Here is a 16,764-nt window from a genome sequence, read left to right on the forward strand (position 1 = left end):
CTTTATGCCAACAACTCTATTCGTAATCTAGTTTCCAGACCCTTAGATCATGTGGGTCTAACCATCGTGAGCGGCCCTTTTGATCAAACGGTCGTTGCTTCCGGACGGAGAATCGGGCCCACTACAACCCAATTTATGTTTCAGAAACCACAAGGAGGTCAATGAAATTTTAGGTTCTTAATAACCAGGGAGACCAGCTGGAGTTGGAGAGAGGCATACAGAGTGAGAGAGCGGGTGAGAAAAGAACCAGAAAGATGTTCCAACCAAACAACCAGGTGAGTCCCTCTCTGATTTTAACTCTCTGCCCTCTCTTTGATTGGTAGCCGAGAAAATGCAAGAAAATACTGGGTATATTTTAGGTTGTAAAGTTCCAAACCATATTTTATTTTCTTCTCGCTTGAAGCATTTTTTTAGCTACCCAATGGCCCACACAGCATTAGGTGTTGGTAATTCAAATGCATGTCGTTGTTCTCTTCGCCATTGTTTTTCGATGCTTTGAATTGCCAAGAAAGTAAACTTCAATTCTGTGGTGAATGCAATTATCTGATTTTTCAAATTTTCTCAATTTTTGCACTAGAATGCACTAGGGAAAAGAAAGAACGGAAAATCAACATGCAACTAAGCATTTTCGTCCTTGGAAGAAGTACTATGAAATTGGTAGTTTTCTGTGGAAGGTAGTCCTTCATAATTGCTTGAATTAAGTTCTCAAATTGAATCTTTAGAGGCAATTGCATTTTGTAGCCTAAAAGTGCTGTCTTGAATTGTGTAAATCTTTTGGGGCGTCTGAGGCATTAGTGTTCTAAAACTTTTGCTGGTTGACTAAATTTTCCCTGTAGAGACTGCCACTAATTTAAGAAGTTGAGGCACTTGCTGTTGTGGCGAGTGAAAATGTTTACAGCCTTTTCTTGTTGGCTTGAAACCACTTGTTACTGGAGAGCAATGATTTTTGCAACATATTTAGCATTTAGAAAGTCTTTTTCTTTTGGAAACTTATTTGTATTTCCATGAATTCATTAGTGAGTGGAGATGACTTCTTAGTTGTGATCATTTTAGCATGCCTAGTAAACAGTCAAGAAGAAAGGTTTGCCACCTAATTACCTTATTTCCTCTATGAGAGAGAAATAAAATTAAGGAACCCACTTATATTGGAAAAACTACAACTAGGGTTAACCAAGGAAAATAATTCATGGTAAAAACAAGATAAACTTGGACCAGAAAAACCCATGCCCAAAATAACCTAGGTTCTTGCATCCTCGTGTCTGCCTGTATTTTTTATGCTAATTAATCTTCCTTTTGCAGATTTCAGATCATACAAAGTCATTATCTATTCAAGATTCACCAGCATTGATGCAAGTGGACGAAAAAGAAACTAGTCTAGTTGTGAAGGATGGGATGCAAAATGGGGGATTCGCTCAAGCAGAATCCATCATCTACTACACTAAGGTTGTACAAGAACTTATTCTGGAGACCATTTATATTTTGATTTACCATGCATGTCGCTAATATATAGTGGATATTTCACTTACATTTGCTTTTGAAGTAATTAATTAACCATAACAAAATTTTAAAATTTCAATATTTTTGTTATTCATGATTTTGGTCATTTTATGCTAGAGGATCCTTTTTTGAGCGGGGATGGATCATACTAACTAACTTCTCAAAGAACTAATCTATACAGAAACTTCAAGATGATTTACAAATGATGGGGATGAAAATTAAACAGCACGAAGACAACATAAAACTTCTGAAGTCTCAGAGAAACAAGTTAGATGACTCTATTCTCGATTTGCAAGGTAAAATTTCTTCTTCATCTACATTGCATTAGTGATGTAAATAAATTCATTTCAAAACACGCGAACTATAAAGGTGAAATATATAAGCACCCTGTTTGCAATACATTGCTCACTATTTTATTTGTTTCCATAATTTTTTCTACTGAAGAGTTTCCTTTCAGTTATTCTAGGGAAGTATCATACCTCAACTGCATCTAAAATCGAAAATGAAGGCCATTCCCACTGTAAAAGTGAGGAGGAAACAACCAAAAAGATTCTTCAGCGTGAGAAGTCTGCTGCAGGCATTTTATGGCAGTTGAAAACTCGTCATGGTACTCAGGCTGCCCATCTTACCTTGACCAAGGATGTCCTGGGTATTGTTGCAATGCTTGGCAAAGTAGAGGATGATAATCTTAGCAGGTCGAAATTCTCATATTTTTTGTTTTCCCTTATTTCTCAAGTTGTGAAGTTGTGCATTAGCCATAACCTCATAAGTAGGGTTGTGTGTGTGTGCGCATGAATGTCCGTGCATTTTACTACTAGTCCTGTGATTTTGAGTAGTGAGGGGTGAGTTTAGGTGCCATAGGTCTGCCATGTTTTTTTAGTTGTAGGGAGTTTGAAGAGATGGGGTTTTTACTTACCAGGTGTAATTGGAACCCACTAATTCAGGGTCATTGTGGAATGAGTACATCGATAACACCTGGCCATAAAGATGTTTCTAATCGGGCCCCTCTCTGGCTCTCTCCTTCCCAACCTTATCCACCTTGTCTACTTAGGCCTATAACTAGACCTATAACTAGACCTAGTTTTTATTCAACTTATTTGGAATGTGCAGGCTTTTATCAGAATACTTAGGAGTCGATACTATGTTGTCAATTGTCTGTAAGACTTATGAAGGTGTCAAAGCTTTAGAAACGTATGACAATGAAGGCTGCATAAAGAAAAGTTCTGGTCTTCATGGGCTTGGTGCTTCTATTGGAAGGACATTAGAAGGCCGGTTTCAGGTCATTTGTCTTGATAATTTAAGGTATGTGTTGTATATGGTGGTGAATTTGTAAACTTTATTGTATCAGCTATGTAATCAAAAGATTTTTTTTCTTCTTCTTCTGCAGACCATATGCTGGTGAATTTGTACCTGATGACCCACAGAGGAGGCTTGATCTTCTGAAGCCAAGGTTACCTAATGGGGAATGCCCACCCGGTTTTCTTGGTTATGCAGTAAATATGATCCATGTGGATAGCACAAGCTTATTTTGTGTCACAGCTAGTGGGCATGGCCTGAGAGAGACTCTATTTTATAACCTCTTCTGTCGCTTGCAAGTATATAAAACAAGGGCAGATATGGTTCCTGCACTTCCTTGTATAAGTGATGGAGCCATTTCTTTAGATGGCGGGATGATTAGGTCAACTGGTGTGTTTTCTCTTGGCAACCGGTAAGAAGCTCTGCCAACAAATGAAATAAAAATTTATTTCTAACTACGTATGATATTGAATTCGTTATTTTACAGCCTTTTGGAATTTTCAACACGCTTAAACTAATTAAGAGATAACTTGTTTACTGTCTAGATATTGTGGTTATTTGTCTATGGTAACAGGAATTTTTGCTGCCACATCTTAGTTTTAAAACTTATCTGATGTCAGGGAAGATGTAGATGTGAGATTTCCTAAACTGTCAGTGATATCAAGCCTACCCGAAACCTATCTTGATTCTGAAAGACAAATCAATGAGTTGAAATGGAAAAAAGAAAAAATGCAGGAAGATATGAAGAGAGAACAAGCATTATTGGACAACGCGAAGTTCAATTTTGACAGAAAGAAGCAAGATTTTCTGAAATTCCTGGCTGATAGCTCATCATATGCAACTCAGGTAACACCCATAACATATTTTAACTAACAATGAATTGCAGTACAATTGTACGAGTCACTTGCAATGTGGCTTCAGTTGACCCGAAAAACAGAAGAAATTATTTGACTGATGCTGGATTCTATGATAAATTTTTTCTTTCCATTCAGTCCTTTGGCAGAATCAAACCTGTTTTTATACCATTAATATTAAATTTATTTAGATAATGGGTACTGCATTAAATCAATAAACTTACCATTGCACTAGAGAGTACCCCCACGCCAGTGTTGAATAGTTAATCATCTGTGTAGTTTGTTTGATTTCCCTGCCCAGGGAATGAGTTTTTAATTGTGGTCCTTATTTATAATGGCAGCATCAATTTCAGGCAGCAGCACAAAGCAGAGTGACCTCAAGGTGAGAACTGACGAGTACACGAGGCACCAGCAGACCATATAGAAGGGAAGGGAGAGCCTTGAGCACTTTGCTTAGTTGAGCGTCTGGCTGAGAGAGTCATGTTTTTATCTCTGTTTTATGAAGCCAGAAAATTGTAGTGGGAAAAACAGAGATGCATTTTCCTGAGTGAAGTGAGGGGCTCGTGTTGTTCAAGTTTGGGCTTTGTAGAAGCAGAATTAAGATTTAAGGAACTTTCGGTTCGGTGGATAAATTGTATGCATCAAGGGCTTTCAACAGCCTTGAATTTGCTTAACCAAATGTACAATAATATGATATCATTGACGAAAACAAACCAAGTTGTGCATCTTTTTTGTGGGTCATTCAAAATTCAAAATTCAAAATTAAACGGGCTTCTGTCTGAAAAATAAGGTCCAATCAATTTTATTTTTATTTTATGAAATTTACATGTAAATACTAGTGGCTAGCCCATTAATTTTCCAAGCCCATACACAAAGACGTCAAACCCTCAGCAACTTGAACAGGCAAAGCAAAGCAATATCCATTTCTCGTCTTCACTCGTCAGTCTTCATTTTCAATTTTGATCTCCCACCCGTCACTACTCTGCCTCATTCTCTCTGACACGGCGGCATCACGAAACCAGGTGAGCTAGTTACTCTCTTTCTAATTCTTCATTGCTTATTGTGTTGCCTCGTTCTCTCATTTTTTGTTTTATTTGATTCACGATCGAAGATGTGGGTATGATTGATTTAGGGTTCTATCAAAAGCAAACGTTCAGTATTCCTTCGTTTCATTCTCGTTGTTTTTTCTACTGTAAAATTTGAAGCTCGAAGTAAAACCCTAATTGCTGTTTGGAGATGATGAAAATGAAAATTTAATTACTGTTGTTAGGTTTGCTAACTGTAGAAAGCAGCTATTTGATGATCCATGAATATATAAGGAAGCCAAGCGCCTTTTGATTGTATACAAGAACACTGGCTCTTTTATTTGTCCTGTTTTGATGATTTTAGGTTCACATGTTAAGCTACAGCTTCAACATTGTTATCAAGGCATTTTGTTTCAGAGTGCCTGCTCATTTAACCAACCAGTGTTCCAAAAATCGGCCTAGGCAGCCTGGGCCGATTACTCCTCTAGGTTCTGATTACTCCTCTAGGCGCTAGGCCTCGGCCTGCAGACTAGTGATTTTTGGAACATTTTAACCAGCAAAATATAGATTTTTAATGTAGCAAAGCTGATACATTGCATGTTTTGCCACTCAAGAAGATATAGATCACTCTATTAGGATATACAATCTAACCAAGGCTTATCTGGTTTTCATGTATGGTTATCATTTTCGTTTTGTTTGCTTCTTTAGGATATGGGTCATATAGTATGAAAGAATTGACACATGTTTTCAAATATTTTTAAACAAATGGGGTCAAAACACAATTATTGAATCTGTGTTTTAGGACAAACTTAAAAAACAAATATGGATCAAACTTAAAATTTTAAAACATCATTCTGTAAGACCCATCCTCTTCTCTCGACTGAGGCTTGGTTTCCTCACATATTCACTCCTTTCGGCGGCTTACCATCGTCTTCTTCTCCTCGAACGACACAGCAACGCCATCCTTTCTCCTCCACGCCATCGTCTTCTTCGCATCAGTTACCACCAGCAGCCAATGACACCTTAGTATTCTTCTCTTCTACTCCACAGTCCATCGACGCCATCTGTCTTTACTGCTCCTCGCTGCTCACACGAGTCAACGACTGCAGGAGGTATTTTTGGTTTAAAGAAATGAAATTAACTTACTTGCTGTTTGGATCTTTTTTCAATTAGATTAGGCTCTATTTTTAATTGGGTTAGGTCAATAGCATCTGGAATTTGATTTATTAATTGGGTAGCTTAATTAATCTAAATTCTTGGTTGCTGTTTGAAGTATGGTTTATTATTTGGGTAGGTTTATTACCTGTGGTGGTTGCTGTTTGGATAGTTTTTTAATTAGATTTAGGCTCTGTTGTTGGTTCATAATGTGTTTATTAATTGGAATTTGGTTCATGATGAATATGTGCATATGGAATTTTGTTTATTAATTTTAACTTGAGATCATTTATGTTTTATTTTGTGTTGTAATAATATTATATATATATATATGTATTATTATAAATACCGCCATCTTCAATTTATCATTCTTCCCTTGAGAGTTTGCTGATATATACTTGTATTCTCTTCTTCTTCTGTGGTCTGGCAGAGAACCCGAAAGAGTACATCAATGGCAGGCCAAGCTGCAAAATCTGTGGCGAAGACAATTGGAGGGTACCAGTACCCATGGCGCGAGAAGTTGGCTAAACACAGCTCCGAGCTATCCAAGGGTGTGTGGGGTTACTGGCATCTAGGGGCATGGAAGCCGCTTGGAATCAGTGCTCGTCATCGAGCTAAAATTAGAAGGGAAGTGCTCCTCGCGGGACAGGATTGGCCATATGATCCAGCAAGGAAAGAAATGAGAACCAAGAGGAAAGGGCACAAAGTTGACAGGATAGCTGCAGAGAAACGGGAAAACACTGCCAAGTTGATGGTGAAGATGCCACAAATGTTGCTTGATTACAAGAAGCGCGTGTGGGAGAAGAGGATGAAGGAAGAAGAGAAGAACAAAAGCTGATCTTGTGTGAATGCTGCTTTGTTTTGAAGTCGTCCTTGTTTTGGTTGAATGATGTTGGTGTACTTTGCCTGTGTTAAATATTTGCAAGAACCACTAGAAGATATGTTTGCATCATCACTTCACTAGTGTATAAGTGCCAACATTTTGTTGTGTTGGCTATTGTCTTCTTTTGGTGTAAAATTTACCCCTTTTTTATCTTTCTTGCAATTGTTTCCAGTATACTTTTTAAGTAGAATATGGGCACCTTGCTTTGCTCCAAAACAAAATCGGCTACCAATTTGAGAGAATTTTTTACGTGTTAAACCCAAAACAAAAGAAGACGTCTTTTTTTTTTTTTTTTTCTTTCTTTTCGTGTTGTGGTTGCAAAAAAGAAGACGTCTTCCACAGAGATGTCAACTTGGCTAGTAAATCTAATTGCAAGGGAAACAGTACCTTTGGGCTGGATTCAATTCATACACTGCAAAAACTATAAAATGGCAATAAAGTAAATAATAAAAAAAGAAAGAAGGTTCCACCGAGATTTGAACTCGGGTTACTGGATTCAGAGTCCAATGTCCTAACCACTAGACCATGGAACCAATTGTTCATACGGCTTAAAGTTTGCTATATATAGTAACTGGGTGAAGTTAAGAGTCAAAGATTCCAATCCGAGGAATCACAGAGACATAAAGACTTGAGCTGATCAGATGCAGCCGAGACCATGTATGAGTACATGAGCTCACAAAGATTTGAGCTGTCAGTTCCCAGTTGAGTTGATGAGTATGATGAACAGTGCCCGAGACACAAGACGTTTTATCATATGATTGCCCAAAACACAATAAAATCTCTGCTGGTCTTTAGCTGATGGCTTCTACGAAAATGACGTCGCTCGGTGACACACATGGGTCAGTGTTGTCCCTTCACATTCAAAAAGAGCCAGAAATCTTTTTAAATTTTTTTTCTTCTTTTTTATTTATTTATCACCTACCGTTCTCAATTACTGCGTCTGTAAAAGATGGCTTGTCAATGGACTTCAACCATCCGGCCCAACAATTAATGTCCAAAATAACACTAACAATGGTCTGATCTTTGATAACAGTTGGCTGTTTTGTTTCATTTTCCAAGGTGGGGTTTTGATCATTTCTTGGTGCAATAACTTGGTTTGTGTGAAAAGCTGAAGCGGTATGTCCACTTGCTGCTGCTGCTGAGGAGTGAGGACCCAAAGGAGGATGGAGAAGGTTGCTGAAGAGACGCAGAGGAAGAGGAAAGCTCCTGAGGAGGTGGGCAATGGCGAAAATGGTGGTGGAGCTGAAGAGGATCAACAGAGGCAAAAAAGAAGTAGGCAAAAAAGTGACGGAATTCTGGCAAATGGGGATCAGGACACTGCAGGTGAGCTGGTTGAAGGATGGTTTGGCGGTGGTCTGAGTGTTGGTGAAGAAATTGCTCGCCTTTTTGGTGAAGTGAGTGGTGGGAGTGTTGGCCTTGGTATTGATGGCATTGATGGTGAAGGTGTGAATTTCTGGGGTGGTGGAAATGGACAAGACACTGAGGTTGGTGGGTTTGATGTAGCTGCATGCAAATTTGGTGGTCAAGGTTTCGGTTTGGAAGAAATTCAAGATGGGTTCGGTGTAGCTGGTTCTGAAAATGGTGGTAGAATTTTGAGTTGTGACAATTTTGGATATGGGTTTGTTGAAAATAAGAACCCAGATGGAGGTTTGGGTCTTGATGGCAGAGGCATTCAGTTTTGGGGCAGTGAAAATTCTTGTGGACTTGGTGGTGGGATGCTGGATGGTGAGGGAAACCAAGTTGTTGGGTCTTCTGATCTATATGCTTGTAAAAATGCCGGTGAAGGAATTCAAGGCCTATTTGGTGGCGACAGAGGTGGACTTGGAGGTCTTTTAAGAGGTGAAAGTGATCAGTTTTGTGGTGGTAAAGCCGTTTCTGCAAATGTTGATGATAAAAGAGTTCAAGGCTGTTTAAGTGAAAATGCATCTGGAAATAAAGGTAAAATTTTGGAGAGTCAAGACGAATATGGTGAAGGTAGACGTGGAGATGATGCTAAAGAAGAGGTGGCCCGGTCAAAAGGTAAGCGTGGGAGGCCAAAAGGATCAAAGAACAAGAAGAAGATTCTTGAGGCTGAAGAGGGCATTAAACAGTTGGGTGGAATTTCCAGAGACAATGTGGGTGGAGAAGAGATTGCGAGGCCAAAGAGTAAGCAAGGAAGGCCAAAGGGGTCCAAGAACAAGAAAAAGAAGGATATTGCAAATGATAAGAATGAGGATGTGCCTGTTGACAATGTGGATGGTGAAGACTCTGTGAGGCGAAAGAGTAAGCAAGGTCGACCAAAGGGTTCTAAAACTAAAAAGAAAGATGTTGTCAATGATAAAAGTGATGATGTGCCTGTTTTGGGTGAAAATACTAAGGATTTGGTTGCCGTAGCCACCCCTGGTAATGAAGTTGGGAATGTGATTGTTTCGCCAAAGACAAAGCTTGGTCGACCAAAGGGTTCAAAGACCAAGCGAAATCTTACAGATGAGGAAAATCATGGCACGACAGGATCAGGAGCTGTTGCTGTGGGCATTGACATATCAGTGCCGCCTATTGGTTTGGAGAAACGAATGATTGCTCTTATGGGTGAACAAAACAGGAAAATGGAAGTTAAAGCGTGCAGTGGTTATGAATTTGGAGATGAGATTGTGCAGTTGAAGGAAGAAGGTGGTTTGCCTACGAAGACAATTCCTGTAAATGATGGAAATAGTGCAATGTCAAGCGAAACTTTGGGCAGAAATTGCACTGGTGGATTGATGGCCTGTTTGACGGGTTTGGAAAATAAGAGGCCAAATCTTGTAAGCAAGGGAGATAAGGGGCTGCCTGGTGAATCCACTTGTGGAAGTGAGTTTGTCCAGCCAAAGGTTAAGCGTGGCCGATTCAAGGATCCCAAGAAGAATAAGAAAAAGCTTGTAGAAACAGAAAATCAGGAAATTCCTGGGGACATCCTGGATGCTAATGATGGCACTGATAGAACACTTCTTGCGACAGGTTTGAAGAATGAGAGACCTGTCCTTACAGGTGAGAAAGATATGCAATCGAATAAGGAAGCTTTTGATAGCAATGAAGATGGATATGAGACTGCTCAGCCAAAGAATAAGCGCGGTCGACCAAAGGGTTCAAAGACTAAGAAGAAGAAAGTTTCTGGTCAAGATAATCAGAGAAACCCCAGCAAATTTGTGAGTGGTAATGATGGTAAGGTTGAGGTGGTCTGTTCAACAGGGTTGGAGAATGAGATCTTTGTTGGGAAAGAAGTGGGGAGATTGCCAGGTCAAGCCACTTCTGAAAATGGAGGTGGAAATGAGTTTTTACAGTCAAGGGGTAGGCGCGGCCGACCGAAGGGTTCAAAGAGCAAGAAGAAAAATCTTTCCGGTGATGAAAAAAGGGAAGTGCCTACTGAAGTCATGGGTGGTATGAATGGCAGATATCAGACTGATTTGTGTACGGGTTTGGAAAATGGGGGGCCTATTCTTGTAGGTAAGGAAGCTGTTGAAATGAAAGTTGGAAATGAAATTGTCGAGGTGAAGAATAAGCGTGGTCGGCCAAAGGGTTCAAAGACTAGGAAGAAGAATATTTTAGGTAAGGAAATTCAAGGAATGCCTAGTGAAACAGTAGTTGGTGATCATGATGATGGTAAAGATACTTTTCTGATGAGTTTGGAGAATGAGATGACCATTCTTGTGGGTGAGGAAGATAAGAGAATGCCTGAAGCATCTGGTTATAATGAAGGAGGAAATGAGGTTGCCCAACAAAACAGTAGACGTGGCCGACCTAAGGGTTCAAAAAACAATAAACTTAAGGCTACTGTTGGAGAATATCAAAGCCAGGAAGCAGAAAAGGTTGGAAAAATTAGTGGTGGGGATGAAAGTTCACAGAATAAACGAGGCCGGCCTAAGGGTTCAAAGAACAAGAGAAGAGTTTTGAGTAAGATTACAGTGCTGAAGCATCAAATGTCGGCATCTCTCTTAGAGGTAGAATATCAGAAAGAAAAGGATTTGAAGGAGGAATTTCCTGTGAGGCAATTGAAGAACTCTGACGATACAGAGAGCAATAACCATAACAGGCCTAGAGGGAGACCTAGGAAGTTCAACAACCAACAACTGAATGCCAGTGACTTTCACAGAGGAAAATCTACTGATACATCTGTGAGTTGTCCTAAATTCGTTAATGCATTAATTGATTGTCATTTGGAATTTATACTTTTACAGGTATTAATAATTCAAATATTTTATTGCATTCTACTCTAACAATTTTTTCTTTTAGGATGATAACAGTAGGAAAAAGGAGAGTTTAATGTGCCACCAGTGCTTGAGGAATGACAGAAAAGGTGTTGTCATTTGTTTAAATTGCAGAAAGAAACGCTATTGCTATGATTGTGTTGCAAAGTGGTAATGATCTACTCATTGAGAAACACTTTTTTAACGATTCTCAGCTTGAGTTTAGTAGCTCCAATTTATAATCATAAAGAATTTCCCCAATTCTAGTATGTATGATTATTTGGTTGCACAAAGTAGATTTTTCATTAACGAAGTAGGTCGTGGGACTTCTGTTTCGTCATTGTCAGTTAGTATCAATGTTCTTATATATCGCTGATATGGATGAGTCTCATCAAATTTTTCTGATGGTACTTTCAAATAAATGAACAGGTACCCAGACAAGACAAGAAGGGACATAGAAATTGCTTGTCCTTATTGTCGTGGTAACTGCAACTGCAGAATATGCCTCAAGGAGTATTTAGTTGTGATGGTGTGTGCATTACGTTGATTTTCTTCTTCTCTCTGTTTCTTTTCTTCCTATTCTGGTTATGTATTTTCTTTTTGGACCAAACAAAGTACTTGCTTTACAGGCTGGGAATGAAGAAACAGATGCAAATGTTAAGTTGCAAAAGTTGCTTTACTTGTTATGCAAGACGCTGCCTCTCCTTAGGCATATTCAACAGGAGCAGATGTCCGAGTTAGATGTGGAAGGCTGTTTACGAGGTATTGTAATATAATACTTTTCTCCTTTTGCTTTAATTGCTAGATTGACCGTTCAGAAATCATAATGCTTAAGGACAGGTTTTCCCCCTCTTATTTCATAGGTATCCAATTGACAGAAGAGGATCTCACGAGGTCTATACTAGAGGATGATGATCGAGTGTATTGGTATCATCTCATTCTCCCTGATGATTGAAATTGAGACACTAATTATCTATTAGTTGTTTTTTCAGAAATTTCATTCGTATGTGTATATTTATATGTTCTCTTATGTTGGTAAATAGAATAGTTTGGTGGAGTAACTGTTCTGTCTTTGCTGTTTTGATGTCAACTGTTATTCTCTTATTGGGTAGGATTGGACCTAACTGGTGGCATAGTTTTCCTGGGGTTATTTTTACTCACTTTCTTGGGACTATAGAAAACCAGTGACCCTGTGCTGTCTATGTACATTGTATAAGACATATGATGTAGTTATCAGGGTTGAAGCTGTGTGCTTGTGTATTTGATGAATCTCATTTCTTCCAATATAACATTTTCTTGGTGAATCATTCTTTATGTCCTAGATATGAGGATTGTGAAATTTTTCTCTCCCTGTTTTTCGGTCAAAAGTATTTATTGTTTCATTCATATGGTACAAAGTTTGTGACCTTGTACAAATTCAACAGTGACAATTGCAATACATCCATTGTCAATTTCCACAGAAGCTGCCCCAATCCTGATTGTTCTTATGATCTCTGTCTCACTTGTTGTTCGGAACTAAGGGAAGTATGCCAGCCTAGAGGTGGTGAAGCAGAATCTTCTCATCAGCAGTTTTGCGAAAGAGCATATGGTCAAGGCACAGTCTCAAATGGCAGCCATATTCCTGCAAATGGGAATAGATATGTATCCCAGAGCCAAATGGCCATACCAGTAAATAGGTGCACAAATCATATGTCATCCGACTTTCCTGATTGGATAGCAGAAGCTGATGGTAGGATTCCTTGTCCTCCAAAAGCACGAGGAGGTTGTGGTGCCAAGTTACTTGAACTGAGACGTATCTTTGAAGCTAATTGGGTTGAAAAATTAATTTCGAGTTCTGAGTACCTCACTATCAATTATCAGTCACCAGATATTGACTTTTCTCAAGAATGTTCTTTGTGCCATCCTATCAGTTCTGCTGGAAGTGGAGTAAAAGCTTCTGAAGTAAGGCAGGCAGCTTATAGGGAAAACTGTCATGATAACTCTCTCTACTGCCCAAATGCAGTTCATCTAGGAGACAATGATATTGAGCATTTCCAGTTACACTGGATGAGAGGTGAACCTGTTGTGGTAAGAAATGTACGTGAAAAGGCTTCTGGCCTTAGCTGGGAACCAATGGTCATGTGGAGGGCTTTTATCGGGGCAAAAAAAGTATTAAAAGAGGAGGCAGTCAGGGTTAAAGCCATTGATTGCCTGGATTGGTGTGAGGTATGTGGGAATTTTCAACAGGTTGAACTTGATTTTGCATTTTACTCTTTCCTATCTGATTATTTATTTATTTATTTATACTTTTGCACAGTGTTAGTAATTGCTAACATTTAATCTCCACTGCTTAATGAGGTTTTGATCATCCATTCACAGCACTGCCAGTGATTCTGCCTGCAGTTGCCTTATTTAGACTGCTTACATAATTTCTTGCACTTTTAGTGTTCACTGAAATTTTATTTTTTCCAGAAAAAGTTATCTCTTGCACTTATTGTAACTTTCTCTTTCAATTTGGCGCTGCAGGTTGAGATTAATATTTTTCAGTTCTTTAAGGGCTATATAGAGGGCCGTAGGTATAGTAACGGGTGGCCAGAGATGTTGAAGCTGAAGGATTGGCCTCCGTCCAATTCCTTTGAAGAGTGTTTACCAAGGCACGGTGCTGAATTTATTGCCATGCTTCCGTTCAGTGACTATACCCATTCCAAATCAGGTGTACTAAATCTTGCTACAAAGCTTCCTATTGTTTTAAAGCCAGACTTGGGACCAAAGACATACATCGCTTATGGATCAATGGAGGAGCTTGGTAGAGGTGATTCAGTAACCAAACTGCATTGTGACATTTCTGATGCGGTACACAATTACCCTTGTAAAATTTTGATATTTTAGTTACCATGTTCTAAGGCTTATGTGTTGTTTCTTTTATCAATTTTGGATTTATTCTTGATTAGCAATCGTTTCCTATTGTACTCATTTGCTTTTCTATGCAATCAACTCGTGAAGTCATACTGTTTTCATAATATCTGTTTAGGTTAATGTACTGACACACACAACCGAAGTAAAGATTCCTCCCGGACAGCGTAAAATCATCGACCAATTACAGAAGAAATATGGAGCTGAAAAGGAAACAATTGAAGAAAAATCATGTAATGAAGAATACTTTGAGCCTTCTAATGTGACAGAAGACATGAAGTATGTCAATGAGGCAGATTTCTCACGGAAACTATTTTCAGGCAATGTTATTAACTTAGAGTCTCGGGAGTCTGATTCAAATTCAAGCACAAATGTTCAAAGTAATGATACTTCAGAGGTTGAATATGGAGGTGCTGTGTGGGACATTTTTCGTCGGCAAGATGTACCTAAGTTAATAGAATACCTACTGAAGCATCACAAAGAATTCCACCACATCAATAATGCCCCTGTGAATTCTGTGCGTATCATTGGCTATCACCTTGGCAAATATTATTTTGATTTAAGTCACTCTAAGTTGTGCTGATCTTAAACTTGCTTCAGGTTATTCATCCTATTCATGACCAGACGCTTTATCTAGATGAGAAGCATAAAAAGAAGTTGAAGGAAGAGTTTGGTAATAAATTGCATATCTTTAGCGAGTCATTAATGTTGAACAGAATTGTAAAACTGAGTCATTCTGACTTAATAGCATTACTAACCGTGAATATTACCCTTTTTCAGATGTTGAGCCTTGGACATTTGAGCAACACCTTGGTGAGGCTGTTTTCATTCCTGCTGGATGCCCACATCAAGTGAGAAATAGGCAGGTGAGGTTTCCTCCCGTCAATATGCCAATTTATCATGACTTCGTTTCTTTAGTACTGCTAAGTTTGATACTGTTCTCATTTTCTTCTCAGTCATGCATTAAAGTGGCCCTTGACTTTGTTTCCCCCGAAAATGTTCAAGAATGCATTCGGTTAACAGAGGAGTTTCGCTTGCTTCCAGAAAACCATAGATCCAAGGAAGATAAATTGGAGGTAGTGTTATTTTGGATTGTTTATACAACACGTCATTAGATGGTTTTGCAGCCTCATTTATTTGAGCGTAATAGGTTGAATCACTAGTAAAGCATGCAGTTGGCTTCTCAGCCATATGATTATATGATTTTCTTGTTATGTATTGTTAGCTTCAGGAGTGAGATGATGCATCTCTGTCCAACCAAAATATATCTATCTTCATATCTAAAATTGAGCACACAATGCCATGTAAGAATATGCTACTGACTTGTTAAACTTGTACAGGATAACTAGCTGGCTAGGACGAACTTATATATTTCTGTGGATTTTTATTGAATATTACCTGCGCTAAAAGAAAATGTTGCATACTTAATCTTGTATGGTACTTGGTAGAATGCATAAGGGCTTTAGAGATTTTGCTGTTTTCAGGTGAAGAAGATGGCCCTATATGCAGCAAGTGATGCTATAAGTGAAGCCAAAAATCTGATGTCTGTAAAGTGAGTGAGAATGATCTTACTCTCGACTTCATTATCTTTTTTACATGTATGACAAAATAAGCCATGTGTTCATGGATTTCAATGGAATTGGTAGATTTCTTCCCGTGCAGAATATTTACGATTTGCCTTTTTTCTGTGGGAAAAAGAACTGTCTACTGTCTTTCACTAACATTATCTGCAGCATTTGTATAGTCGTTATGATTATTAGTTCTTGTTTTCTGTTTAATGGGTTCTGATTGTTTTCATTGACCTTGAAGTTCATTAAACGGGGCCAGGAAGCTTAGGAGCAGCCGTTCCAATTCAAAGTGCCAATTGGAGAAGTAGATGCTAGCTTGTTATCGTGTTGTAGATCTGTTTGACTACAAATGCTGGTTGTTGTCAGCATATTAACTCACAACCATTCTCCATTTTTAGAGCTTAGAATTATGAATCCCAAGTGTCTGTAGAGAAGTGGTCTTTTGTTCTTTTGGTCTTAGTCTTCATTTTCATGTCATGGGGCCGTAGGCACGCGTGTTCAGATGAACCCCTACTTCACTTTGCTGCATTGTATTTGTACAGGAAGAACTATATTTCATGTAAATGGTATGGAAGCTTCGTATGACAATTTTGATATTTGTATTGAATCAGTTCAAATTCTTCAATCAAATTGTTCAATCAAATTTTATGGGACTGAAAATTTGTACCTTTTATTGACAAAAAAGAAAAAGAAAAAAAGAAAAGGCAATGATTCAAATCGAGATTTATATGGTACCCTATATCAAATCACAAAAAGAAAATAAAAATTCCGATCCAGTATAGAAATAGTCCTGATTATGTATTATATATTTCACTTACTAAATAAATAGTATAGAAATGTATTCATTTCCTTTCACAAGCATATGAATTTTACAAATTATCACAAATTCAACTTAACTTATTAACTTATATAAAATTTGTATTTCAATATAACACGGGATGTCTCTTTCTCATTCCTTAGCCAGAAATATATGTGGGGTTCCATTCTTTAGCCGGAAAGATATGTGGACTTTGTACACACAACCCGTCACACGATGGGATCTTTCTCATTCCTTAGCCGGAAAAATATGTGAGGTTCCATTCCTTAGCCGGAAAGATATGTGGACTTTGTACACACAACCCGTCACACAATGGGAGCTGGGCTGACTTTCCACGCACAACCCGTCAGACGATGGGAGCTGGTCATGCCCGAAGCCATTATCTCTACTCTTTTTTTTTTTTTTTTTTGAGTGAACTCTACTCTTTTTTTTTAGTATCTATTAACTTTAACGGATTTTTTCTTTCTTTCCTTTTTTATTTCCATAGTAGAGATAGTCGCACGTAATTGTACCTTCTGAATTATTAATTTCATTTTTTTTTCTCTTTTGTCATGGGTAATGTGTATAAATTGAATTGA

The 16,764-nt window shown here is 38.4% G+C and overlaps 3 protein-coding genes and 1 non-coding gene across 10 annotated transcripts; 3 read left to right on the forward strand and 1 right to left on the reverse strand.

Annotated features, from left to right (window-relative positions):
• Window positions 1–115: 115 nt before the first annotated feature.
• On the forward strand, window positions 116–6,860 carry LOC103333649 (protein DEFECTIVE IN MERISTEM SILENCING 3). 4 transcript variants are annotated; one of them, XM_089052596.1, is made up of 11 exons: window positions 169–275; window positions 578–674; window positions 1,300–1,443; window positions 1,679–1,793; window positions 1,955–2,192; window positions 2,608–2,799; window positions 2,885–3,205; window positions 3,414–3,639; window positions 3,989–4,669; window positions 5,627–5,784; window positions 6,258–6,860. In XM_089052596.1, exons 3-9 carry the CDS (start codon window positions 1,348–1,350, stop codon window positions 4,031–4,033), a joined length of 1,233 nt encoding a protein of 410 aa, XP_088908722.1. In that variant the 5' UTR covers window positions 169–275; window positions 578–674; window positions 1,300–1,347; the 3' UTR covers window positions 4,034–4,669; window positions 5,627–5,784; window positions 6,258–6,860. The 4 variants fall into 4 exon arrangements, with proteins under 4 accessions (XP_088908720.1, XP_088908721.1, XP_088908723.1 ...); XM_089052594.1 differs by lacking the exon at window positions 578–674 and having other exon boundaries at window positions 116–275; XM_089052595.1 differs by lacking the exon at window positions 578–674 and having other exon boundaries at window positions 116–275; window positions 4,001–4,669.
• LOC148917532 (tyrosine sulfotransferase-like protein) lies at window positions 6,279–6,860 on the forward strand. The gene has a single exon (XM_089052598.1). It carries the CDS (start codon window positions 6,279–6,281, stop codon window positions 6,663–6,665), a length of 387 nt encoding a protein of 128 aa, XP_088908724.1. The 3' UTR covers window positions 6,666–6,860.
• A 311-nt stretch (window positions 6,861–7,171) lies between these two features.
• Window positions 7,172–7,243, reverse strand: TRNAQ-CUG (transfer RNA glutamine (anticodon CUG)). Its single transcript has one exon. It is a non-coding gene; the product is annotated as a tRNA-Gln (tRNA).
• Window positions 7,244–7,612: 369 nt separating this feature from the next.
• On the forward strand, window positions 7,613–15,976 carry LOC103333767 (uncharacterized). 4 transcript variants are annotated; one of them, XM_008236660.2, is made up of 14 exons: window positions 7,623–10,837; window positions 10,956–11,080; window positions 11,339–11,438; window positions 11,539–11,671; window positions 11,773–11,836; window positions 12,334–13,114; window positions 13,415–13,741; window positions 13,920–14,034; window positions 14,122–14,318; window positions 14,402–14,474; window positions 14,582–14,667; window positions 14,758–14,877; window positions 15,286–15,353; window positions 15,611–15,976. In XM_008236660.2, exons 1-14 carry the CDS (start codon window positions 7,874–7,876, stop codon window positions 15,675–15,677), a joined length of 5,220 nt encoding a protein of 1,739 aa, XP_008234882.2. In that variant the 5' UTR covers window positions 7,623–7,873; the 3' UTR covers window positions 15,678–15,976. The 4 variants fall into 4 exon arrangements, with proteins under 4 accessions (XP_088908718.1, XP_008234882.2, XP_088908717.1 ...); XM_089052591.1 differs by having other exon boundaries at window positions 7,624–10,837; window positions 12,430–13,114; window positions 13,920–14,318; XM_089052588.1 differs by having other exon boundaries at window positions 7,625–10,837; window positions 13,920–14,318.
• Window positions 15,977–16,764: the final 788 nt, after the last annotated feature.

This window comes from Prunus mume, linkage group LG5 (genome assembly GCF_029339155.1).
Source record: "Prunus mume cultivar Tortuosa linkage group LG5, ASM2933915v1, whole genome shotgun sequence".
NCBI lineage: Eukaryota > Viridiplantae > Streptophyta > Magnoliopsida > Rosales > Rosaceae > Prunus > Prunus mume.